The sequence below is a fragment of the Triturus cristatus genome, chromosome 4_2, assembly GCF_964204655.1.
Source record: "Triturus cristatus chromosome 4_2, aTriCri1.1, whole genome shotgun sequence".
Classification (NCBI taxonomy): Eukaryota; Metazoa; Chordata; class Amphibia; order Caudata; family Salamandridae; genus Triturus; species Triturus cristatus.
Genome location: NC_140586.1, coordinates 230,465,863 through 230,491,771, shown reverse-complemented (window position 1 = coordinate 230,491,771; position 25,909 = coordinate 230,465,863). Strand labels below are relative to the sequence as shown.

General features: G+C 43.9%; 1 protein-coding gene across 2 annotated transcripts in view; it reads right to left on the bottom strand.

Moving 5' to 3' along the window:
- The window catches only part of CSF2RB (colony stimulating factor 2 receptor subunit beta), a 193,239-nt gene that overhangs the window by 81,854 nt on the left and 85,476 nt on the right, over window positions 1-25,909 (bottom strand). For both annotated transcript variants that reach the window (XM_085601333.1, XM_085601332.1), the window contains exon 6: window positions 36-207. In XM_085601333.1, coding sequence (XP_085457459.1) covers window positions 36-207 — 172 coding nt within the window. The remainder of the gene's footprint in view (window positions 1-35; window positions 208-25,909) is intronic.

Genomic DNA, 25,909 nt, shown 5'->3' with positions numbered 1-25,909 from the left:
AACAGGCTACGTTCACCGCATGAGGTGTAGTTTACCTTCTGGCACTTCCCACGAGAGCGTTGAGCTCCATTCACTCCAGATATGGCTGATGCTGGAACCTTTGCGAAGGCGGACACGGACCCTGGATTCATAGGTGCTTCCGGGCACTAGCTGCTTGCTCCCTAGGGTACAGTTAGTGCCACTGGAAACCGGCTGTGAGCGGGAGACCTGCAATCAGAACAGCAAGACAAAAAGAGGGTAAAACTCTTCCAGCAAATAGTGTGGCAAAGGTGGTCCAATTCTATAGGAAAAAGGGGTTACAGAAAAGATGGCCATTATGAAAAGGCGGTACAGGCAGGTGATGTGGTCACTTTTGCGTTAGAACCGCCTTTGGTCTCCAGGACGACAGAACTGTGAAGGTGGATGCGGGGTGGTAAGTCACTTACTTGTCAGACTGGTACACCACGGCAAGGCTCTTTGGGGTGGGGAAGAGTTAGCCAATTGTCAAATGTTTTTAGTAGTTTTTATCCTGTCCCTGGAATAGAGGCACTGTAAAGATGCATATCGGGCAGGTATGTCTGAAAAGCCTGTTGGGCTGAGTCGGACTCATTCGCAGGCCAAGTGTTAGCTTTGTCTCTAGAATAAGGGAACTGCCGAGATCAAAGTAGGTAGGGGGTGTGCGCACAGAAGAGTCCGTAACTTGTCTGGTCAGCATGGTTTGGATCGAGTCTGTCCTATGTCAGGCAGAGTACGTGTGGGCGAGCCACTGAAAGCTCCGGTTCTCATGGAACCTCAAGCCCAAAACAAGCCAAGCTTTCACAGGAGGCTATGTGGCCTCATGGCTACAACTGACACCCATGTATCATGGAGAACCGGGTTCAAATTCAAGCCTCTGCTCCCCATTCGGTGAATTCTGTCAAACCACCTTGGGCAAAATAAATGTTTCATCGTCTGTGTCTCTTGTAAAGGGTTCTTATGTTTGTTGGGCAAGGCTTGTGTAGTAGTCTCCTTTCTATCTCCATGTATAATCTATGTGCATGCTCATCTCCACGATCACTATGATGTCAGTGTCATGGTAATGGAGTGCTGTGCTTTGAATCACCAGGATGACCAGTTGGTTCCTGGAGGCTGTGGAGACAGTTAATAAATACCTTATCTTACATCAACCATATGTAACGTGATTACTACAATTTTGGCGACGAGAACTGTCTTGATCTCCACCCACACGTGCAGGGAGTGTATCCCTGGTTTGATTCTGCTGCTACAACCTCAGTTCCACCTCTACCAAGTAAGAATCTACAAAACTCATCCTAAAGAAAAGGAAGACAACAGCGTATACACAGCTGGACACCATCTTATCTCAAGCGGTTTCTGTGTTCACCTCAAAACTTATCTGCAAGTTCACGGGAGAAACTGCTTCAATCACCTTCATCTACCAAAGCGCTGTACCAGAGCTGCGATGATCGGATAAGACACAGCGCTGTACCAGAGCTGTGATGATCGGATAAGACACATCGTATAGACTTACGTGAGTGTTTTAATACAGCCGTAGTGGAGGGTTTTCGCTACGATATACATGCGTTGTGTGATCCGCTCTTGTCGTTGCCTACCGACAAGTGATGACGCACTCGAACGTACAGCAGGATTCAGCGAAGGGGGTGATGTCACAAGCAAAGTAAAGGAGTGTTCTGAAGGTGTGTGTGTAAGAAGTAGAGGTGCACGCTACCTAAGCAAGTAACGTGAGGAGAACGTCAGTCACGCACGCCGTACCAGGAAGTGGAAGCGTGTAAGTGCGCACGTTCGTTACGCTACTAGAGCGTTATACAGGAAGTAATGTAAGCGCTCCTCAATTCAAGAGAGCGTTACATGGTGGCTATGGCAGCAGGAGGACAAAGGTGAAAGGGAGCTCCATTTCCTAATCAACTTGGTGTCGGAGGTCAACAAGTGAGGAACATTAGTGGTAACTCTCTGACAATATCATTTTAATCTTAAAAAAAAAAAGGGAAAACATCTTGTGACTGCTCATAATAAGCGTCTGTACCGCATTTCGGGATTTCCGTGTGAATGTCCGTGTAAAGACTGTGAAACGCGTTGGGACACACGGAAGCGGAGTGAAGTAATCAACAGATTGTTGTCCTGGCGTCTTTCTTTACAACCAGAAGAAAAGTGGAACTTTAAGTGTACCGACCTTATAAATCATCTTGTGCAAAGACATTTTAAGCTGATAGTTAGCAGGAGAATCAGTTGGAGTAAAGAGGAAAGCTGATTTTAAGGTGTTTATTCAGTGTATTCTGCATTGGATAGGATTTGACAACTCTATTTCCACTACCTTAGTGTGGAATATTTACTCTCGGCGTTTTCTTCCATTTATTCTCTAGAGGACAGGGTGCAGTTTATAATTAAGAACCACAGTATTAGTTACATTTTTTTGCAGAGTTCCGCTTTAACATAAATCAACATGCAAAATGTGCAAGCTCCAACTCCTTTTTTACAGCTTCCAGGGGATCCCCCAGTAAAATGGAAAATCTGGCACAGGGCGTTTGAGAAATATCTTGGAGCAATAGGGGGGTCAAGATTTAGGGCCTCATGTAGGTAGCATACCAGTTACCACTTCTAAAATACCGAACGATACCGAATCGGTATTTTAGAAGTGGTAACTCGTATGTAGGTAATGAGTCGGTATTTTTTACCGATTCGTTACAATTCGGTAATTACCGAATCGGTATTTACCGATTCGGTAATGAGGCATACCTTCCCATTGAGGGGAAGGTATGCCTCATTACCGAATCGGTAAATACCGATTCGGTAATGGTGGAGAACATGCAAGGGTGGCAGGGTGTCACATTGACACCCTGTTGCACCCCTGATTCGGCCATGTGTGCACATGTGGCACACATACATGCCCTAAGGGCATGTATGTATGCCACATTGCACACTGCTACGCGCTTCAAAATGCCCATACACAACCATTAATTATTTACCACCAACTATTAGTTGGTGGTAAATACCGACTCTTAAACACACCCACACACTCCCCCTACATCTCGATTTTGGTTTCGGAATTTACCGAATCGGTAAAATTACCGATTCGGAAAAGTTACCGATTCGGTAACATTACCGATTCGGTATTATTACCGATTCGGTAATTTTACCGATTCGGTAAATTCCGAAACCAAAAATTGTCCCCCTACATACCAATAGCCAAAATACTGGTCGGTAACGGTATAATTACCGAAAATCGGCCGTTACCGACAGGTATTTGGCTACCTACATGAGGCCCTTAGTGCTGAAAGGAAAAGGTTCATTTTAGAACACAATTTAGGCTTTGAAGGACAAGCTGTATTAGAACACTTACCTCCGATCCCTATAGTAGTGGGAGAAGAAGTTTTGAATGAATATGACCAAGCTGTGAGAATGTTAGAAATCCAGTTTGATGTAGAGAGTAGTCTTGTAGTATCTAGGCATAAGTTTTTTACTAGGGAACAAGAAAGTGGAGAAAGTATTGTTTCTTATGTAGCTGCATTACGCATCTTAGCGTCTGAGTGTGAATTTGAGCATTTTTGTTCTCAACTGATTCGTGATCAGATTGTAGTTCATTGCCGCAATAGGAAGGTTCAGCAAAAACTGCTTACCTTGAAAAATCCTTCTTTAGAGGAAACCATTGGGATTGTGAAAAGTATAGAGTTGTCGGAAAAGTCCTCAAAAGAACTGAAACCGGAGAAAAATACTATAGGCATTGTAAAAGAATGTAAGGAGGATAAAGACTCTAAAGATTCAAATGAGAAAATCGGGACTGACAAGTACAAGGTCAACAATGATCAGAGGATTAGTAGATTTCCTCCGAATAAGTTTGGTTCCAACAAATTAGGGAAGAAAAGTGGTTGTCCAAGAAATTTGTGCAATAAGTGTGGGTTTCCCTCTCATTTTCCTGATGCGCGAGTGTGTCCAGCTAAAAGTGCTGCGTGTCGGAAGTGTGGAAAACTAGGTCATTTTGCCAAAATGTGTATGTCTCGTGGAAGTGTAAATGTGGTATATGCAGAGGGATCCAGGCAGGATGCCATTGACGATGTGGTTAGTTCTTTAACAGATTTTGTTGTGGTGGTGAAGGATGAGTATGAAGATTGTGTTGACCCCATTGTCGATATTTTTGTAGATGGAAGGTGTCTGAAATTGTTAGTTGATTCAGGGGCCAGAATGACCATGATAACAGAGGAACTGTTTGAAGAGACTTGGGGGGACAAGCCTCTCAATCCTCCGGACAGAAGTCCAGTTTCCTACGAAGGGAGACGCATTGACCTGAGAGGATTCTTTGAAACCTCTTTAGTATTCAAGGATAGTGTACTCAGGGGAAAGTTTATGTGGCAAAAAAGGGACTGAACATTCTAGGGTGGTACCATCAAGGGTTGTTTGGTATGACTCTTAAACCAGGTACTTTGGAGCAGGTTTCCATTGTCGCTGATTTGCCGGTGGATGAGAGTTTGATCTTTTGGTCTAAAAGATTTCCTAAAATTTTTGGTGACAATTTAGGACGCATCACAGGATTCAAACATACTATTAAAGTGAAGGATGGAGCTTCACCAGTTAAGCATAAACTGCGGAACGTACCCTTTAGCATCAGGGATGACCTATCTGCTGAACTTAAGAGAATGTGTGAGAATGGGGTAATCGAGCCTATTGAGTCGTCCCTTTGGTTAAGTCCATTGGTGGTCGCGAGAAAAAAAAATGGCAGTCTCAGAGTATGCATTGACTTGCGCAGTCTTAATAGAGAGATTTGGGTGGATTCTCATCCACTTCCCCGCATAGGTGATATTCTTTCCAAGTTCGCCGGAGCTAAGTGGTTCTCAAAGATAGACTTAGCTTCAGCCTATCACCAAGTTGAATTGGATCATAGTTCTAAACATTTGACTGCTTTTGTGTCTCCTGTGGGGACTTTTCAGTTTCGGAGAATGCCTTTTGGGTTGGCCTCGGCGGCTGCAGTTTTTCAGCGAATTATGGAAAAGGTGTTGGAAGGGGTTCCCAACACAGTGGTGTTTCAGGATGATATCTTAGTGTCTGGAAAAGACAAAGGTGAGCATGATGAGAACGTCTCTAAGGTTTTGGAACGTCTTGAAAATAAAGGGATTGTGGCCAACAAACTTAAATGATTTTTTGGAGTTGAGTCAATAGAATATTTGGGTCATTTCATTTCTGGTGAGGGCATAGTGCCTAGGGAAGGTCTGATTGATGCCATATCTGAGGCTCCTTGCCCTGTGTCTAAAGATCAAGTGTTTTCGTTTTTGGGAATGTGCGAATTTTATGCGAAATTAATTCCTAACTTTGCTGGGAAGACGGCTCACATGAGGGAGTTACTTAAGAGGTTATAACAAACAGGTGAACCAAATGGGAATAGTGATGAGCATGTGGTTCTTACTTAGCGGTCAACATGTTTCATACCCTGGAAGCCCAAGACGGGTCTATGGTAATCTTCAGGACCAGAAAAAAAGATACCCTAATCTACTTATTAGGTTTCAACACTATGAAAAAGAGTGCCCCTGTGATGTGCAAAAAACACAAAAGTATGTAAAGGCAGACAAGTATTGTATCTCACTTAAGAGTCCATTGTCCATGTGACCTGTAAATCATTCATTCATTCAAAATCTTTATTCGGATATTAAAAGAAAAAAACAGCCATAAAAGTACAAACCATAATATACATCTAAAATAATAAACACAGAGTTTACAATACCAATTAAGAGCAAATAATTTCTTAAATTATAACAGAATGCTTTTCCTTGCATTGATCGATTTCAGGATGAACAGGGCGACATTGTAACATGTTAGCGGATCCTCGAACGTCACCAAAAATTCAATAGCGTATTTATGCAACCTGATATTATGGGCAGCAAACAAAGGTTTAAGATACAATCATCTAAGATTTCGTTAAAAATTACAGAATAATAAAATGTGCAATGTGCTTTATTTACTTTTGTTGTCACACAGATATGGTACCAAATCCGGTGGACGAGACTTAATTTTAGGAAATGCGACAAGGTAATGGGCAATGCCACATCTCAATCTTAGTAGCACATAACGGTGCTGTACATAGGTCATGTGTGACAAATAGTTATTAGCTCCCTCCTTTAGAATAAAGGATTTATATAAGGCGACAGTCGGTTTATGTAGCTCCGATTTTACTCAAAGGCCCCGCCTTTGTTACAAGAAGTAGTCTTTGATCTCTTTCTTTGTAAAGGACAATATTTTTGTAGAGTCCGACCGTACTGATGAATTAAGAAAATTTCCTAATGTGGCATTAATATAGGATAACCATGGAATTCTTAACACATCGTTCAAATTTAAACAATCTAAAATGTTTGACCTGGTAAAAACCGTCTCTTCCCGTCTCCAAATTGAGGCCCATAATAGCAGTGGTCGAGCCATTAAGGAATCTGCTAGAAATTGAAGTCCAACCTCGTGATGTACAATGGTATTTGATACAGAGGGTGGTAAATACAACAATCTTTTTAAAAAAACAGGTTTCTTCTGTTTACAGGGCTAAGCTATTAGCATAACCCCACAGACCTGCCCCATAGAGGGCTGTGCTTACTCCTTTAGCTTTATAAATGGCTACCGTTTCATTAGTTGGTCGATTTTCCTAGTTTTGAGGAGAATTTAAAAATCCCTTGATTGACCCTGCTAATTTTAGCTCTGGTATTTAAAATATGTTTGGTCCATGTGCCATGTCCCGAAAATAAAATACCAAGATAGCAGAAGGAGTTTACTATGTGTATTGGGGTGGTATCAATAAAGAAGGTTTTACAAGGTTTCTGTTTGGCCCCGCAAATCATGTTGAATGTTTTTGATCTGTTGATTATCATTTTTCTTTGTGTCATAAAATCTGAGAAACCATACATAAGTCTCTGGAGGCCTATTGGGGTCAGTGCTAGTAATACTGCATCGTGCACATATAACAATACAGGTATCGTCAGCCCCGCCCTACTTTAAATTTAGATGAACATTCACCCTGGGGTCCAAAGCGGACTTGGCTAGTTAGGTTCTCATACAGATGGAAAAGGAACCCAACAATCGCCCTAGGAGCTCCCATGGAGGTCAGAGTTTGCCAAAGTAGATTATGGTCAACTAATTCAATTGTCCCAAGTCGTTTCCTTAACCTATACTGCACAGGGGTTAGGATAGAATACTCTTGCGCCCATTCCTCTAATCTCATTAGTAAAATCCTACTCATAACTTTCAAGGCAGCATCTAGGAGTGAAATGGGGCAGTAATTTTTAGGATCTGTTTTGTCCCCTTTTTTTGTATATGGGGACAATGATGGATTAGCCCCATGTCTGAGGTATTGTATCAGATGCAGCTGAATTGAACACTCTAGTTAAGATAGGTTCCCATGATTTAGGTAATTTAAAAACGTTAACTGGGACACCATCAGGGCCTGGTGCCCGTTCCCCAGCACTCTCCTGAATGGCCTGGAAAACTTCTTCATTAGTAATGTTCAGGGAAGGGGGCCTCCCTTCACAGTGTTCCAAGTCAAACCCCCCGCACCCCCAAGGTCTCCCCATTGTTGCTAAAGATCCTGGTAAAATGTGTCACCCATTTATCTGCAGGGAAAAAAGAGCAAAACTCTGGGATATCATCATTCTTCAAGAAGGGTGCATTTACTGTATCCCAGAAAAGTTTATTATTCCCAGTTTTTACAGAAATAGCCAGATTTTTCCACACTTCAGCCTGTAATTTCTTTTTCCTGGCAGCTATGGCTAATTATACTCGCTTCATAGGGATTTTAAATCGATATATCTTGCGGTGATTTAGACAATGCATACTTTAACACCTGTAATGCTTTAGTGCAAGTACCATCAAAACATCCTTTTTTGTTAGTGCCTGATGTACCTATCTGCCTGGTTAAAAGTGATTTGATAGATATTGTAATACAGTGAAAATTTTCAATCACTATATTTGGAGTGATCTCATCCTGAAGACAATAGGCTATTTCTTGATGGTTAGACACTATTATTTGCTGCATAGTCAAGCATGGCTCGACACCTGTCCACTTGATTCTAACGCCATTAGTCCTAAAAGGGTAAATATAATTGACTAAGGGGCCTATGCATCAACAATGCCATTTGCGATTCCTTATTAGCGAAAAATAAGGAATCGCTAATAAGGAATAGCAAAAGGCTATGCATGTAGGAATCGCTATTCAAATAGCGATTCCTTAATATTCCTTATTACCGAATCGGTAATACCGAATCGGTAATAAGGAATACCTACCCATTCATTCCTATGGGCTTGGAGGCCCATAGGAATGAATGTAAAGCCAGTCTGTATTAGCGATTCGGTATTACCGAATCGCTAATAGCGGGAGCACTTTCAAGGGTGCCAGGGTGTCAAAAGGACACCCTGTTGCACCCCTGAAAATGATATGTGCACATATGTTGCACACACACATGCTCTAAGGGCATGTGTGTGCGCAACATGAAACTTTGAAAAATGCACAAAAGTGCATTTTTCAAAGTTTTTGCAAATTACCATGCAGTTCATCTTCATGGTAATTTGCTCCCCCTATTAGCGAATTCGCTAATTTTTTAACTTTGATGCATTGCATTTAAGGAATCTCACTTTGGGATTCCTTAAATGCAATCGCTATTTAAGGAATCGGTATTTAAGGAATCCCTATTTAAAGAATCGCTATTTAAGGATTCCTTAAATAGCGATTTCTGCTTTTGGGTTGATGCATTGGGATTGGGAATTTTTTCCTTAATACCGGGAGCTATTACCGAATCGGTATTTTACCGACTGGATTTTGGGTTGTTGCATAAGGGTGTTAGTCATATACTTCACTCCTTTGACCCCAGAAGAAAAACTATAGGATGAGTAAGTTATGGTCACTAAATATGGAGGGAACAACGCTAGGGTTGCCACACCTGCAGATAGCAGGGGCAGACACTAGTATATGATCAATGATGGAGTACATATTTCTCCCTGTAAAAGTTGGCAGTAAGTCCCCTTTGGGTCCACGGCCCCCCTGAGTAGATGGAAATCATATTTTGAGATCATCCAATTTAGGGCTTCTCCATACTCATTATGACGGAAATGGTCATTTCCCTCACCGTCCACCTAGATGTGGCTACATGCCTGATTGTGAGGTACATCACATGCCTGTATGTTTAAGTCTCCTGCCCATAGCAGTACATAATCGGTACACATTGGGGCTAAGAATGTTTCAAGGGCAGAGTCAAGGGCTGTTACCACATTGGTACGTGTGGAATCAAAAACATTGTTATAAAAATGTACAACTATCAGATCTTTCCCTCCTTTTTTACTAAGCCACAATATCTGTACATAGGGTCCCACTGATGTGATTTTTTTACCTTATAGAGATTTTATTAGAGAAGAGAATCTGTAGTCCCCCTTTTGCTTGCCCTGTATGTGACCCAATGGCTGCTTAAAAGTCTGAGGAGTATCCTTCTATGTGTACAGAATTTATACGCCAGGTTTCTTGTATGCATATGATGTTGTAGCTAGAAATAGTGTTAACCCAGTCAATGTTCCCAGCCTTGTTTAGTAGCCCATTCACGTTCCAGGTTACAAACTCAAACCCTTCCATATGGGGGTGTCCAACAGGCTCAGTATCTGTTACACTTGTGAATATAATAACTCTAGGAGAGTCTTTACCAGATGCCTCAACTACCGCAGCTTCAGCTAGCCCACCAATAGCGGGTGCCTCCGTTGTGTTTGAGCGATCACTTGGCGATAGCTGGCTTATCTGGCTGGCTATAGAAGACGTTATGGAGATCCCTCTCTGATAACTCCTGGGGTCCCCAGCGTGACCTTGATCAGAGCTAACTCAGTCATTATCATTTAATCTGCTTAGCGTCTCATATCTAGTGGGCATAGCAAAATCCAGATCATGTTGTGGGAACAAGCTTGTGATGTCCCTCTGTCTCTGTGGATTTGGTAGGCCCCTTGAGCATTGCTGCAAGCCCTTCAGGTGACGGTAAAAAAAACCTAGTGGAAGTATACTCGTGGCTTGTCTGTCTATGGTTGGTACCCCTATCATTTTATGTATACCACTGGCTATTCACGGGCTTCTGAAATTAATTTCACCACACAAATGTTTGTCCAGTGGCCCAATACACCCCACTCTTCTTGTAAACAGGATTTCCTGCGCTGTCATTGGGGAAAATAGATGTCTGAGGATAAGCCAATGGACCACCTTATTTTTCAGACATTCCGTGGTTTCCATGGCTCCTGACTTTAGTGGGTGAACATTCACTAATACTGCCACATATGGGCAGCTGGCAGGTGGCAAGTTGATGGTAACTAGCTCTTGTACAGGCACATTGGTATTGGGACTGTGTGCATTTAAGCTTCTTTGATTTTGATTTGGAGCGTATGTCCCTGTGACTTGTAAATCAAAAAGGCAAGCCACACAACACTTATAAAGATCATATGAACTTAGTAAGGGATTCTGACATTGTTTGTGGTGTCACCAACTATAGTGTCATCTGAAAATCCTTCCAATGCAGCAGCATAATTTATTTGTGATCACAGCAAACAATAATGAAGTGTTACAAAACATGCTAATTATGGCATGCCTTTTGTGTCATATTCTTGAACCCCTTAGAGTATCTCGGAGCCTCTTCCCTCAAGTCAGCTAATAGGCAATAAGTATGAGAATTTTAGGTTGGGGGAAGAGGTAGAGGAGGACACGTGACATCTATCCCATATGTACTCTATGTTTCTTCAGTGGGGTAGTTTTATGTTACCGGGACGTTGGCTGGATCATCCCGCGGGTGCGCAAAGAGGTAGCTTGTGAGGGGTCCTCATATGTCTTTAGGCTGTGAGGTGCGTGGGAGTAACTCTGCATAGGTGGATAATTGTTCTTGGCAGTGAATTAAATCACTAAGCCAATCCTTAAATTTGGGCGCTCTTCCTCTTCCCCAGCGGCAGGCAACGCGGTGTTTAGCCATCAAGGGTGCAGTAGCAATATATCTGCGGTATGGTTTAGGGATTAGTTTGTTATAACCTAACAAGGCCAACAGTGGGGAGCGCTCGATATTGGGCGTTGTCATCAGTGCTTTGGCATCAAAGACTGGTCTCCAATATTCATGTACCTCCGGGCAGTCCCAGGCCAAGTGGAGAAAGTCAGCCCCTGGGGTTCTGCACCTATCGCAGCGATCCGAATCTTTTAGTTTGTATTTGTGCATCTTAACTGGTGTATAATACAGGCGGTGGAGAAATTTAAAATGTGTGATGCGTAGTCTGCTGCTGGCAGAGATTTGTTCAGTTTGTGAGCAGGAATATTCCCAATGGTCATCTGACAAATCGTAACCTAGTTCTGAGGCCCAGTGCGCGTGAGAGGGGCTTGGAGGTTCCTCCCGCTTTGTATGTATTGTGTGGTATATTGTGGAGACCAGATGGCCTGGGGAAGTAGCACGTAACATCAGCTGTAAGGGAGTAAGAAAGGGGGGTTCCTGGGGTAACTCCGGGGTGACGAAGCGGATGCCCTGCCTAAGTCGTATGTATAGGAAGTTATCCAAGGGAGAGGGCCGGAGCCTGTGAAATATGTGTTCGGACATTCGAAATGTTCCATTGTAGTAGAGATCCCCCCCATGAGGCAATTTTGGTCCATTCCTTAAGTTTTCAGAACGCAGTCTCCTGAAGGAGCTGTATGTTGGGATGGTATGAGAGCGGGAGTAATGGCGAATATAGTATGGGGCTTTGCAGCAGGATGTGAATGCGATTCGAAGCATTTATCGTGCATGTAATTGTGGTTGGAGCTTTTTTTTTTGGGCTGGGAGTGGCGCAAAGCATGCCGTCGATGGGTATAGGGTCGGCTAGCCAATGCTCTGCCACCACTTACGGCATATACCGGGGGGGGGGATGTACCCAGTAATAGGCATAATGAGCCTGTGCGCTTATGTAGTACAGCTCCAAATTCGGGATATCAAATCCTCCTTGTGAATATGGCCTAGTGAGTATATTCCACTGCAAATGCGGCTGTTTGCCCCCCCATACCAGGCGGATCATCTCGGACCGTAGTGTTTTAAAAACAATACCCTCCAGGATGCTATGGGATATTCAGAAAGAGATACAATAGCTGTGGAAGTATTACCATCTTGATCAGAGATGCCCTTCCTGCCAATGAGAGCGGTAATGAGATCCAACGGGTGAAACATCCATTGATGCGGTCTAGAGTGGTGCCATAATTAAGGCGCATCAGCTCCCCCATGTCCCTAGAGATGCGAAACCCTAAATAACGCAGATCGTGTCACAACATTCCAGCGGAAAATCTAGGGGAAATCGAGTGATCGCCGCAGTAAGGGGGAAGATATGAGATTTCCCCCAATTGATATGGATTCCAGACAATCTCCCAATGACTATGAATTCCCGTAGAATCGGGTTTAAGTTTTGTTGCGGGTCTCTAATATGTAATGTGATGTCATCCGCATAAAGGAATATGACGATCTGATGCAGATTACAGCGGAGTGCCTTATTTTGATGGTGTTGTCTCAATTTAGCCGTTAGTGGTTCAACCGCCAGGGCGAAAAGTAGGGGGGACAGAAGGCACCCCTGCCTGGTGCCTCTGGTGATTTGAAAAGCATGTGATAGGTGACTGTTTATGAGGACTTTAGCTCTTAGTAGCTGATATAGGAGCTTTATCCAGGAAAGAAATAGTGGAGGAAAGCCCATTAGTTGCATCACCCCCAAAAATGTAATCCCATTCAACTGAATCTAACCTTGGTGGCATCTAAAAACACCGCCGCCAGTGGCAACTCAGGCGCAACATTATTTAGTATTGCAAAGAGGGTTCGTAGATTATGTGAAGCGGCCCTTCCAGGCACAAAGCCCGATTGATCAGGGAGAACCAACTTTTCCATTAATAGGCTAAGTCGGTTAGCTATGATCTTAGCTAGAATTTCGATGTCGCAGTTGATGAAGGACAGCGGTCTGTAAGAGTCGCAGTGGATGGGCGACTTATCCCGTCTGAGAAGGGAAGTGATGAGCGCCTCCCTCATGGATGGGGGGAGTTTGCCAGATTCCAATGAGTCTTCATGCACCTCTCTGAGGATAGGGGCCATTTGATCTATGTACATTTTGTAGAATTCTATGGGTATACCATCCATACCAGCGGCCTTGCCGGATTGCGTACGCATTAGGGCCTATTGTACCTCATCCAGTTCAAAAGGGGCGCATACGAATTCTCTGTGTGAATCTCCCAGCCTTCCCAGCGCTACATCCCCCCAGGTATTCGTCTAGGTCTAGATAGCTGTTCCTATTAGATGTGTACAGTAAAGAATAATGCTCGGTAAATGCATTAAGTATGTCAGCGGTGTCGTGATAAATTACCACCCTAGGCCCAGCTAATTCCAAGACATAGTTGGAGAAGCGTGGCTTCCGTATAGTTTCTGCCAATGCTTTCCCAGACGTTTGCCTGCCCCGTAATGGTGAGCCACCCAGTAGTTGCCCTTGAATCTTGCCTCACGATTAGCACTGTCTGTGTAGTCTGAGAGCTTCTCTCGAAATTTTCGTTGGGCGTTGTTGTCGGGTTGTAACTTTGAAGGCTTCCCAAATGGTCTCCATGCTATCCACTGAACCCTTGTTTCTTTGGAATAATTCTTGGATTTAGTCCCCCAATTCACTTTGAAAGACAGCATCAAGTAAAGCTGAGGGTTGCAGTCTCTAGCAACTGTGGGGGGTGCCATATCCTGGGGAGACTAATGTGAGCTTAACTGGAGCGTGATCGGAATACGTTCTTGCTAGGTGTGTGACGTTGGTTATGGCGGGACCTAGTCCCCGTGAGAGGAGCCAGTAATCTAAATGCGCCCATGATGCGGCCTGAGCAGTAAAGTGTGTGCCTTCCATTTTGTGGGGGTGCATATGTCGCCAGGCGTCAAGTAAGTAGTTGGCTGCTATTATATCGTGTATGACTTAGCGCAATTTTGTTTAATAATGAGAGGCCGGGTTTGATCAGTCAGCGGAAGGGTTATACGTTACATTAAAACCCCCCCCCTAAATTATATGAGTGGAGCCTATCTCAGCAATCTTACCCCAGAGTGAAGTGAAGAAGTCAGGGGTGTCGAGGTTGGGGCCATAGCAGCATACTAATGTGACTGAATCTGTTCCCAACCGACCCCAAGCTAGACAATACCGCCCATGTTGATCCCAGGAAGTGCCCGCTAAGGCGAAATGTGTACGTTTTTTGATAAGTATGGCTGTCCCCCTGGCATACGAAGAGTATGAAGAGAATATCCTATGGTCGGCCCATTTATGCGCGAAATTATTGCTGTGTTTGGGGTTAATATGTGTTTCTTGTAGCATAGCTACATGGATCTGGTGTCGGTCTAAATAGGCCAGTATCTGTCGGCGCTTCCGTGGGTCCCCCAACCCTCTGACATTCAATGTAAGGATCTGTAATTTCTCACGATGAGGTACTGAGTCAGCCATAGGTCCAGGTGATACGCGGTAGCTGGCCATATGGCCATAAAGCGTATGCAATAGTGAGATTACAACCACATTTCTGTCCAACATGCTGTGTCGTGTCTGTATAGAGTTCCTGAAGAAACAAACACCCATCCACCCCACCCACTGAAGCATCCTAATCATGCCGGAATCACATTTCCCTCCCACTCCCAAAAACAGTAAAGACATGCTGTTTTTACTACGCAGCGAAGTTCAATGGGGGAATGCCCATGAGGGGGATCCCCGAGGTGCATGCACAGTGACTCCTTGCCCTTAGAGATCCGAATTGGTGGTAGTGGCGATCTCAAAGAGGGCCGAGGGTGCTTGGTGCAAGTGTTTTTTAAATAAAAAAAGACCCAGTATGTCACTTAGCTGGCCTGTGGTGGCTGATGTCGAATGCACGAAGAAGTTCATTTAGCAATGTTCTTTAAGCGATGTGTTTCTGCGGTTCTCCCATTCTTGTTCTTAGAAGTTGCCGTGTGTTCAGTGCAGGTCTTTCTCTACGGTCGGTGATGTTGATCTTGAGTATGTGCCTGGCGAGGCGGCGGTTGTGTTGTTGCGTTTCAGGTGTTTCAGGTATTCGTCCACTTGTTGCGGCTTGGTGAAGGAAGTCTGTTTGCCTTGGTGTGTGATTCTGAGGCGTGCTGGGTACAGGAGCACATAATCTATTTGGGGCTGTCACAGTTTTTGTTTGGCAGGTATGAACTTACGTCTCTCCTCCTGCACTGTCGCTGTGAAGTCGGGATATATGGTGAACGTGACACCTTCGAAGCTCAGCTGACGTTTGTCTCGGGCTATTTTAAGTGCGACATCTTGGTCTCTATAACTCAAGAGTCGTACGATAATGGGTCGAGGTGTGCTTCCTGGCAGGGGGCGAGGCCCCAGCGAACGATGCGGGCGTTAGACTATGAATTGGGATGAAAATGATTTTGCACCGATGGTTGCTAGCAATAGTTTCCCGATGTAGTCCTCCATTGTCCCCGTGTTGGTGCTTTCCGGAACAAGTACGCAAATATTGTTGCGTCTACTTCGCGCCTCAAGGTCCTTGTTCTTGGCTGCTATTAGTTTCCAAAGTTTGTCCATTTGTGCCACATTTGTCTGGATCTGGGAAGTTGTGTCCTCCGCATCAGAGATGCGGCGCTCGGTGTCTTTGATGCGCTCTTTGTGGCCGTCTAGTTTGTGGACTATGGCGTCCATCCGCATTGTCATGGCATCCATCTTATCTGCTATGGTGGTTAGACCATGTGTGACCTCTTGAAGGATGGCTTTCATATCCTCATTTAGCTCATCGTTGCTCGTCCGAGTGATTATGGACCCCTTGTTGTGTCAGGGATTATTGTGGAGATACGAGCCGAACGGTCCCAAATCGAGGTCGGTGGTGCACACAGCGCTGTATCGGCAAAGTTCTTTGGTCCCGCTGCTGGAGGCGCCTGTGCTCCCCGGGGTGTATAGTAGAGCGTTCCTAGGCCAACGAGCACCGCCCTTTTCTGCTGTAAGTGGTTTGCGAGAGGCCGGTGCCGGCAATGGTTGGGGGAAGCAGGCGCCTATTTCTAGCACCTAGCGCCGTCCTTATTTAATAGGGCTGTGTGATGGTGGCTGGGAGTTCGCGCCCTATGTTTGCGCTTTTGCCCGTAGTGCTGTCTACCGCATCTTGATCAGGTCCTCCTCCTTGTCGTAACTAACACCATTACTGTGTTAGTGGCGCTGCGGTTTTACAAATCAGTTGACTCTTCTTGACTTGCATTGCTGCTGGGTGCGGGCCTTGGGCAGGGAGCAACGTAGCGTGCCGCCGGCCTTTCTGATCGGGGGTAGCGCCGTCAGCAGTAGGCCGTTTTATCTGAGGTTTTTCACTTGGTGCTGGGAGATATTATTATGGGCTGGGCGGTCAGCGGAGGGGGGTGGGGCGATGCGACACAATCTCATCCCTTTTTGTCGCTCGTCGCTACTGCTGTAGTGCTTCCGTGAGGCCTTGTCGCCACGCGGGTGCCGCGGACCTCGTGTATTCTCTCTCACCGATCAGCGGCTCCAGGCGAGTCAGGCAGGTGCAGCGGTGGCAACAGGCTGTGGTTACAGCGGCAGCATGGAGTACTCCACACACTCCAAATTCACAGCGGAGTCGCAGGAGACATCAGTCGCCTTATTTCGTTGGTTTCTGTTCTTTTATGTTCATCTGGGCAGGATTAATTAACGGATTTGTGCGCCGAGCTGCAGGAACCTCACATCAGTGCGGCCATCTTGCTCGTGCGCCACCTAGCGCTCCCCGATGAGAGACTCCTTTCCTGCTTCCGAGATCCCAGTATGTGAAGGGACCTATGCAGAGGAATGAGGATTTAGTTATAAACAGATCTTGGCACCACGTCCAAACGGAGGTGAGGTAGGACACTGGAACTCAGACATCCAATCCTGAAGGAGCCATTTTGGAACTTGTTCAGAAAGGAGAAATAGGTGTAACTTGGGAGGCGCTATCTTGGAATAGGTCTATGCCTTGTAGGTAAACATTTGAAAGTCAGACCATAAGAAGATAATTTTTACCACGGAATGACCTGAGCAGAGAAAATCTTGTATAATGTCATAAGTGTAAATAGGTCAGAAACTCTAGGTTTTATCTTAACACCGATCCATAGATTGAAAGGGTATAGGGAAATCTTGGAATGTGTACTAATTTGCATAATCAAGAGAAACTAGGAGTAAGTGGTCACGTTACTTGTGGGAAAATAGAGATATATCCCAGCAAAACGGCAAAAGAAACATTGATCGGAAGATCAAATTTGAAAATAAAGTATTCAAAGAATGAGTGTTACACTAGATACAATATTGATATAGACAATAATCTTTTATGTTTCAAGACATGCTGGTATTTATTTTAAAAAACAATTTGGGTCAAAAGTTTTTTAATGATTGAGGGGATAATTTGGTTGAGACTTCCATTGTCTGTTCACCATGTGCATTATTCAGTTCTCTACTCTTATGCACTCTAGGTGTTAAACTGCTACTTAATTGTGGTGGGGAGGAAGGGAAGTGATGGTTAAGTGTGTTCAGAACCTGTAAAGAATAGAGTAATTGTCTTAATAATAGAGCCTAGGGATCTCCTCATTCAGTCCATGATCATCTGTGTGTAGTTTGAAAACACACCGTTGTTCTTTGTTCAAGAGTTTCTCCTGGAAATCTGGTCCATCCAGTAATCTTTCCAGGATCAACTATGTCAATTCGTTGGGCATGTGGTTCTTTTTTATGTAGTGGTTAGTCAATCTTCACAGTGCATCAATATATGATCGTGCTCTTGTGTTTGTTATTTTATTTTGACTGTTCTTGTAGTCATGCCAATATGTTGCAGATTGCACGGACATCCAAGATGCATACAGTTTCATGTGTTGCAATGTGTGTGATTATAAAGTTGTCATATTTGTTTAATTCCTAAATCTATTTCTTTCACTGGCTTTGTCAAGTGACAGATGTTGCAATCCCGGCATAGAAAAGTTCCAGTCACTCTGGGAAGAACCTAAAGTGTGCTTTCATTTGTAATGTCTGCAGATCTCTGAGGTCTCGTATGGAAGAGCGCATTCTTCAAACTTGTGGATCTCTTCAATGCAAATAATGTTTTTGGTAAATGTAGTATTAATGATGCTCCATTTTTTGTTTATGATTTTCTTAACCTCATTCGAAGTAGGAGTAAAACTGGTAATACATGTCATATTGCCTAAAGGGGTTCTCGGTCTGGTCTACAATAAGGCCTCTGTTATTTTTTGCCCACTTCTGTGCCTGATGTATGATCTTTGACAGATAACCTTTGGCCTTAAGTTTGTTAGATAGGAGACTTGCTTGATCATTGTAATCCTCTAGACTATTGCAATTGCTTAGGAGTCGTAAGAACTGGATATATGTTAAATTCAAACATAATGATCTTGGATGGTGACTGTCATATCTCAAAAGAAGAATTTATCAAAACCATTATTTGCATTCAAGAGATCCAGAAGTTTGAGGGATTTGTTCATCCATATGAGACCTCAGAAATCTACAGATTCCACAATTGAGAGCACAATGTGGGGTCATCTAGAGTGACTGGACATTTTCCATGCCCCACCTGACAAGAATCAGTGAAAAATTGATTTGAGACTGAATCAAACATGGCAACTTCGTTGTTAACACAAATTGCAACACAAAGAACTGTGTGTATATCGTATTGAATGTCAGTGCAATCTGCAATATAATGGCATGGCTAAGAAATCAGTCACAATAATAATTAACAAACAAAGGAGCATGATCAGATATCGAAGCCCTGTGACAAAACTGACTAACCACAACATCGTAAAGAACTACACACCCAACAATTTGACATGGTTGATTTTGGAAAAATTACCTGATGGACCAGACATCCAAGAGAAAATCTTGAATGGAGAACAACATTGGATTTTCAGTCTTTACACAGATAAGTGGGGACTGAATGATGAGGTCCCCTGGTCCGTTATCAAGACAATGACCCCCTGATTAATTAGCAGTTTAACAACCAGACTGCAGAAAAGTAGAGCATTGAATGTTGCACGACGTCTTCACAGAAACATTCAGTCAATCGGTAAATAACATTTGACCTCTATTTTATTTAAAGTAATCATTACCAGCAGGTCTTGAAACATAAAAGATTGTCTATACCCATATTGGATATAGTGTCACACATGTTCTTTGAATCCATTATTTAGAAATGTGATTGTCTGATCCATGTTCCTTTTTCCATCTTGTTGGGATACATTCATATTTTCCCATAAGTATGTTACCACTTTCTCCTTGTTTCTCTTGATTATGCAAATTAGTATGCATTTCAAGATTTCTATTTACCCTTTCAAACTACGGATCAGTGCTAAGATGAGGCCTAGCATTTATGACTCCTTGATACTTAATACAAGATTTCCAGGTCATTCAGTGTTAATCATTAACTTCTGAATGGGGTGACATTCAAACATGTACCTACAAGGCATCCATGAGGATTCCAGTTTAAACATGCTTTTGAGTATTTTCCGATTACACGGAATAAGGAATTGTCTTCTGGACCTATTGGAAGATGGCGCCTCACAACGAACACCTTTTTAGGTCTCGCTGAGTCAGCGCATGCGCTGTCTCTTTGAGACGTTTAGTAAGTGGCTTTTAAAAGTGCCACCAGAGGCTTTTGCTGCCCTCAAGCTTGCGTTCACGTGCGCAGCCGCCATGTGTGTCAAGGCTCATTAAGCCTTGCGTGTCTCTCTCCGCCTTGTTTTATTTACTTTTTGCGCGCTCGAGCGCACACAACTCCCGGTCGCGGACGAAATTCTTGCTCACGATCACTTTGCGCGCACCATTTGCTTGTTTGAACACTTCTCGCCCTTTCCTTGCTGTTTTCTGTGCATCGCTCATTCTTTCATTACTTGTCCCTTTTATGTGCGTTTCTCAGTCTTTCTTTGCTACTTCACTGTGCATTACTCCTTCATTCTTATTCCTTCTTTGCTGCTTTTCTTTGCGCTTCTCATTCTCTTTATGCCACTTTCATGTGCTTTTTTCATTATTCCGCAATCTTTATATCCTGCTTTTTGAACTTTTACACTGATTCTGTTCCGATCTGCTGGGCATCTGCCACTCTTTCGCATTCATTCTTTGCTGATCTTCTGTGCTTTTGCCTTTCATTCTTTAACATTTTTCTCTGCCCTTTTCACTCAATCCTTTCTGCTTTTGGCTTCTTTTAGTCTCAGCTCTTCTCTTTGAGTTTCGAACTCAATTGCTCTCTTAACTTCCCTTCTTCCTTTTTCTCACTCTTTTGCTCTTCTTCCTGCCCTTTTCCTGAATTTGCGACCTTCCCTGCTTCCTCTCCCACGCCGCACTCCCGTCTCGGTTCCCGCCAGTTACTTAGCTCAACCCTTTGCCCCAAAGATCCCCGCTCCTAATTCATGTCCGCCGCAGCTTGGATGCACAGCCTGTATGTGCCCCTCCCGTGCCCAGCGCCAGACCCCTTGCTTCCACTCCCATCACTGCTACGTTTCTGCTTCCCTCTCCTCACCCTGAACCTTGAATGCACATTCCAGTGCTGCTGCTACGCCTCGGTAGTCGACTGTGAAGGTGCCTTCCCCTGTTCCACCTGACACTTTTCCTGCACCTTCCCACACCTTCACACCACCCTCACATGCACCGCACACAACACTCACCTCTCCCTTGACCACGCACACCTACACACCTCTCCCCACCCCTCCCTGTTCTGCCTTCTCCTCAACAACACCTCCCTCAATAAACACGCTACTGAAATATGGGACCTGCTGCACGACCACACATTGAAACTACTCTTCCTCACAGAAACCTGGCTGATTCTATCGACATTACCACACCTATTCCCCAGGCACAAGGTTATAAGACAGGACAGAATTAACAGACCCAGCGGAGGACATGTCATCGTTTTCAAAGAGCTCATCAAGTGTTCCACTGCCTCAGCTAGCACCATGAATCGGTGCAAACGTTTTTATTCACACAACTGTTGCAGCACATCAAGTGAAGTTTTGTGTGCTGTATTCTCACTGAAGAAGGAAACTTGAATACATGGCACTCCGATTGAAAAACTTGTGTTTCAATTCTTCATTGAACCTTCTTAGCCTAAAAGGCAGAGCTTCGGTCTAATAATCTGAAGGTTGTGAGTTCGAACCTCTTAGTGGGCATGTGTTTTGCGATATAAGTGTTTGCATTTTGATAATTCTCCAGGCATCTATTTTAGGGTATACTTAACATTCTGTCTTCTCCCAGATTCGTTTTGTATCAGGACGTAGTTTGTAAATTAAACATAAGCACTTATTACTTTGGAAGCTGCGTTTATTGGCTGTAGTTTAGATCCTTGTACATTTTCTGTTTGACAATGCATTGTAAATTATTAAGAAGGTACAGTATGGTGCTGGTTTTAATTGGAAAGTTGTGCACACTATACCTTAATTATTGAGCACAGCTGTTTGCTCTAAATCGGTGGGCATCCTGGTTGAGTGGCGGGATGCGATAATTGAGTGAGGTTAATCAGGCATTGGATCATCCACTAAAGAGTAAGTGGATCATGGAACCAGTTGTATCAGCCACAGGAAAGCCTGTCCTCACTCCTGAAACTCTCTCAAGTACCCAGAGCCCAGCCCGCACCCTGATTTAGCTGCACACTCTAATGCCCACTTGCTAAGAGCAACTGGTAAAAGTGAGTGTAATGTACGATGACCACCTCCCTCCAGAGACACTATTTCCACTCCCGGACTTTTGTGTGATAGCCTAATGTATTATGGGTATTGTAGTCTTGTTAATCTTCCACTGACCTAATTACACTAACACACCTAAAATTCAGTGGTTTGTAGGTGAATAGTTCAGGACTGGAGATAGTGTCTGTTGTGGCCTACAGTGCGGTAGCCACCCTATTAGTAGTGTACTTTTCATCCTCTGCCTAAACACATTTCTTAATCTGCTCCATTATTCTAAATGTTGCATGCCTGATGTGTTTATCGTGCCAAAATGGCTTATTTTGTCATCTTCAATGCAAGATGGTGCACACTCTGAAATCTGTAAAAGTGCACTCTCTTAATGCTTTATTTTAATAAATATATTTAGGGTGATCACCAACCTCTAGTTCAGTGTGAACACTTTCTCCAGTCCTTGTCTCCTCTCTCTGTTCGTCACACCTCTCTTTCAATAAACCTCAGTGCCCCACAGCACTTACGTTTCATGACCTCAACTTGCCACCTCTCTCCGATCCTATCTCTAGCGCTCGGTCAGCTGTCTATCTCTCTGCCTGCCTGCCTGCCTGCCTGCCTGTCTGTATGTCTGACTCTCTGTCTCCCTCTCTCTCTCGCTCCATCTTGCTGCTCTGTTTGCATCTCATCCCCCTTCATTTCTCTTCCATTTACTTCACCTCCCTCTTAATTTCATCTCTCTTTATCTTACCCTTTCTATCATTTTTGCCATCTATACCTTACCTTTCTCTACCTCTCGCATGTCTCTTTCTACCTCACCATTCTCTCTTTCATTTCTCTCTCTGCCTCACAACTCACTGCCTCATCTCTCTCTTCTCCACCTCTCATACACTATCTAGACTCTCAATATACATCACCTATTGACCTTCTATGTCTCTCTTTTTATTGATGTCCTCTTTCCCTCGCCTTTACCATTATTTTATTTTTCTCTCTACAATGCTCTCTCTACCTCTTTCACTCCATCTATCACTCCCTTTGCTTTCATCTCTCTTTCTATCTCCTTCACTGCTTCCGTTCACTCTCTCTGCTTCCAGTGTCTCGCTCGTTTAATACTTCTGTCTTACCTCTGTCTCTCTCTCCCTATTTCACCATTCTCTACTTCTCCCTCGCACTTCCTCTGTATTAGCCTCATCTCTATACCTCATCTGCACCTCTTTTTCTCTACTTCGCATATCTTTCTATTTTTTATCCCACCGGCTCTACCTCCCACGCTACTTTGTTTACCTAACTTGTCATTCGGTGCTTCACCTTTCTATTTGTGCTATCTCATTATAATTCACCTCTCTTCCTATCTTATTTCTCTCTAGACATTGCCCCTCGGGTTGGCACCTTTCTTACCATCCTACATTTAAAACTGCATGCCAGGCCTCTAAAAACAAGCATTGACATAGCCAATAGGTCTCGCCTTTGGGACGTTATAAGTTTTTAGCCATGCAACAGTTCATGTTATTGCACCAAGGATATTGTGCTGCATAACTAAATACTTATAAGGTCTCAAAAGCGAGACTTATTGGCTATGCCAATGCTGGTTTCCCTTTCTGAACCTGTTAAAAAATGACGCCTTCAAGATCGTATCTTGAGTCCTAGTGTCCTATATCACCTCTTGTTTTTCACGCGGTGCTGCGGCCTGTTTAAAACAAATTCCTCTTTATATGTCCTTTCGTATTCTGGGATCTTCGAAACAGGGTATGAGTAACTCATTGCTTTTCCTTTACAGAAGTAAATAAAAAGGGAGTCTTTACTTGGAATATTTTGCCCATTGTCAATGAACATTTTTCTCTCTCCCTCAACTAAAAATTCTCATTCTTTTTGCTAGTAGCTGAATTAAGGGAAGCTGCTCGGAGGTACTCAAAGGGGCCTGATAATATGACACTATAGCTATATGCATACCGAAATAAACATGTTTTGTACAACTTCGTTATTATTTGCTGTGATCATGAACATCGCATGCTGCTGCATTACAAGCATTCTCAGATGACACTATAATTGGTGACATCACAAACAATGTCAGAATCCCTTAGTAACTTAATTTGATTTTTATAAGTATTTAGTTTTTTTCGTTTTGATTTTCAGGTTATAGGGGCATCATGTACTCTTAAATGAGATTCAGTACTTGACCGTTTTTTTACATATTCTTGTGATATTTGCACATCACAGAGGCGCTTATTTTCACAGTGTTAAAACCTAATAAGTAGATTAGGGTATGTTTTCTTTACGGTCCTGAAGATTCCCATAGACTTGTCCTGGGCTGCAGGGCAAGAAACATGATGATCGCTAGGTAAGAACCACGGGTTCATCACTATGTCCATTTGGTTCACCTGTTTGTTTTGACCTTTGCGCGGACAATTGCTGAAAGTAAAGGTTGCCTAATCCGGATTGCCTGCAGCCATTGTTAACATGTTGCCTTCCCAACCTTCCAACTCCTTCACAAGCCATAGTAACGGGCCACCACCATTGCCGTGGCAACAAATAGGCAGGAAGAACAAAAGATCTGCAGTAAAAATGGCTTACAGCACCTGCCCAGCAAGGAGCTAAGCCTGATGATGAAGCATGCCACATATGTGGGTGAGAGCTGTTGCATCCTGCAAAGGATACCCTATATTGACCACACATTTCTGGCTCCACTGTCTTAAGTTGAGATTTGGTGGTCTGATGGAATGGCACACATTTGTTTTTTGCTTTTTCTAAGTCAGTCTCGGCTTCCCTGCTTGACGAAATTGTGGGATTTCACGCAAATACTTCATTTCATTGAGCCTTTTTTTTGTTCATTATCACATATAATTGGGCCTTCGAATATGTTGGTGCGTGCTGTGCACAATAAAGTTTTCTCGTGTTTGATTTAATAGCCTATACTGTTGTCCCTCATAATAAAAGACATTGCTCCTACTTCACTAATTGCATTGTATTCAGGGTAGTGACGAGAATATTTCTCAGTGCATCTTTAATACCTGTCACTTTTGATAAATACAATTCATGTCATCTAATGTACTAAGGTGAAAATCATGTGTGTGTTAAAGAAATGCACTGTTAAGGGCATGTGTCCTGTAGATACACATGCTTTGCATACTCCTGCCATCTAGTGTTGGGTCCGGATGTTTACAAGTTGTTTTTCTTAGAAGAAGTCTTTCCTAGTCACGAGGTAAAGTGAGTCCTCCTTTCGGTGATAGTGCGCATAGTCATCTACTTCATTGTTAGATTGTTTTTTTCCGCCAACGGGTTCGGATGTGTATTGCTGCGCTCCGGTTCAAAACCGTTCTTCAAGTTCCCCTCGACGCGCAATACTCTCTATCCTCAACGGTATTTTTTACGTGCGCGTTCCCACTTCTCCCATATCGTTTCGACATCGGAATTGACCTTCCATCGCAAAGCTTCTTGGACGGCCTTCATGGCCTAACCACTCGGACAGCTCTCCGTTGATGGATCGGACTCCGTTTAAATTCTGTCCTCTGTGCCACGCAAAGTATCCGGGCACCGACTCACACGAAATGTGCAACTTGTGCTTGTCTGTTGAGCACAAGGAAGAAAATTGCGATGCTTGCAGATCGTTCAGATCAAAAAAGACTTTTTGCGGTTGTCTGGCTCGACGTCGAGAGATGCAGTGTCCAAGCATTGAAGACACACTGGACATCTTCGGTGAAGACTCCGGCCAAAAAGACATCGAGGCATCAGCGGCAGAGGAGAAGGAAGCCTTCTCCGAACAAGACTCGGAGCTTGAGATAGACCTCTACCTCGAACTGCCGTAGGGACAAGATGACGGGAGTACCAAAGACCCCTTGACCCCACAAACTCTGAAAAAACACAAGGCTTCAGCTCCACCTCTGCCTTCTGGCCAAGGTCGTCACCGAGATGATGTTTCCAATGCCCCGCCTCCAGGCCCGGCTCAAACAACTAGTTAAGCCTTCCGGCTCGGTACCAGTTCACCAAAAGTCCTCTTCGGAGCTGAAACCCTCCGGTTCCAAGCACAAATCCTGCTCGGAGACGAAATCCTCCTCGCCGAAACCCAAGCAACCTTCGGAGCCGAAACCTTCGGCGACCAAAAGGCCAGCCTCCGTCGGCACCGAAGACAACAGCACCGACAACCTTGGCGCTGAAATACAAAGAGACCCCTTCGAATCCAATAGTGAACACCTGATCCGAAGGAAATGAGGCTACATATTAATCCCAAGACTGGCCATATTCACATGAAACCACCTCTAGAATGCAAGCTTCAGGATGAGGACACTTCTTACAAGATCCCCTTGAAGAAA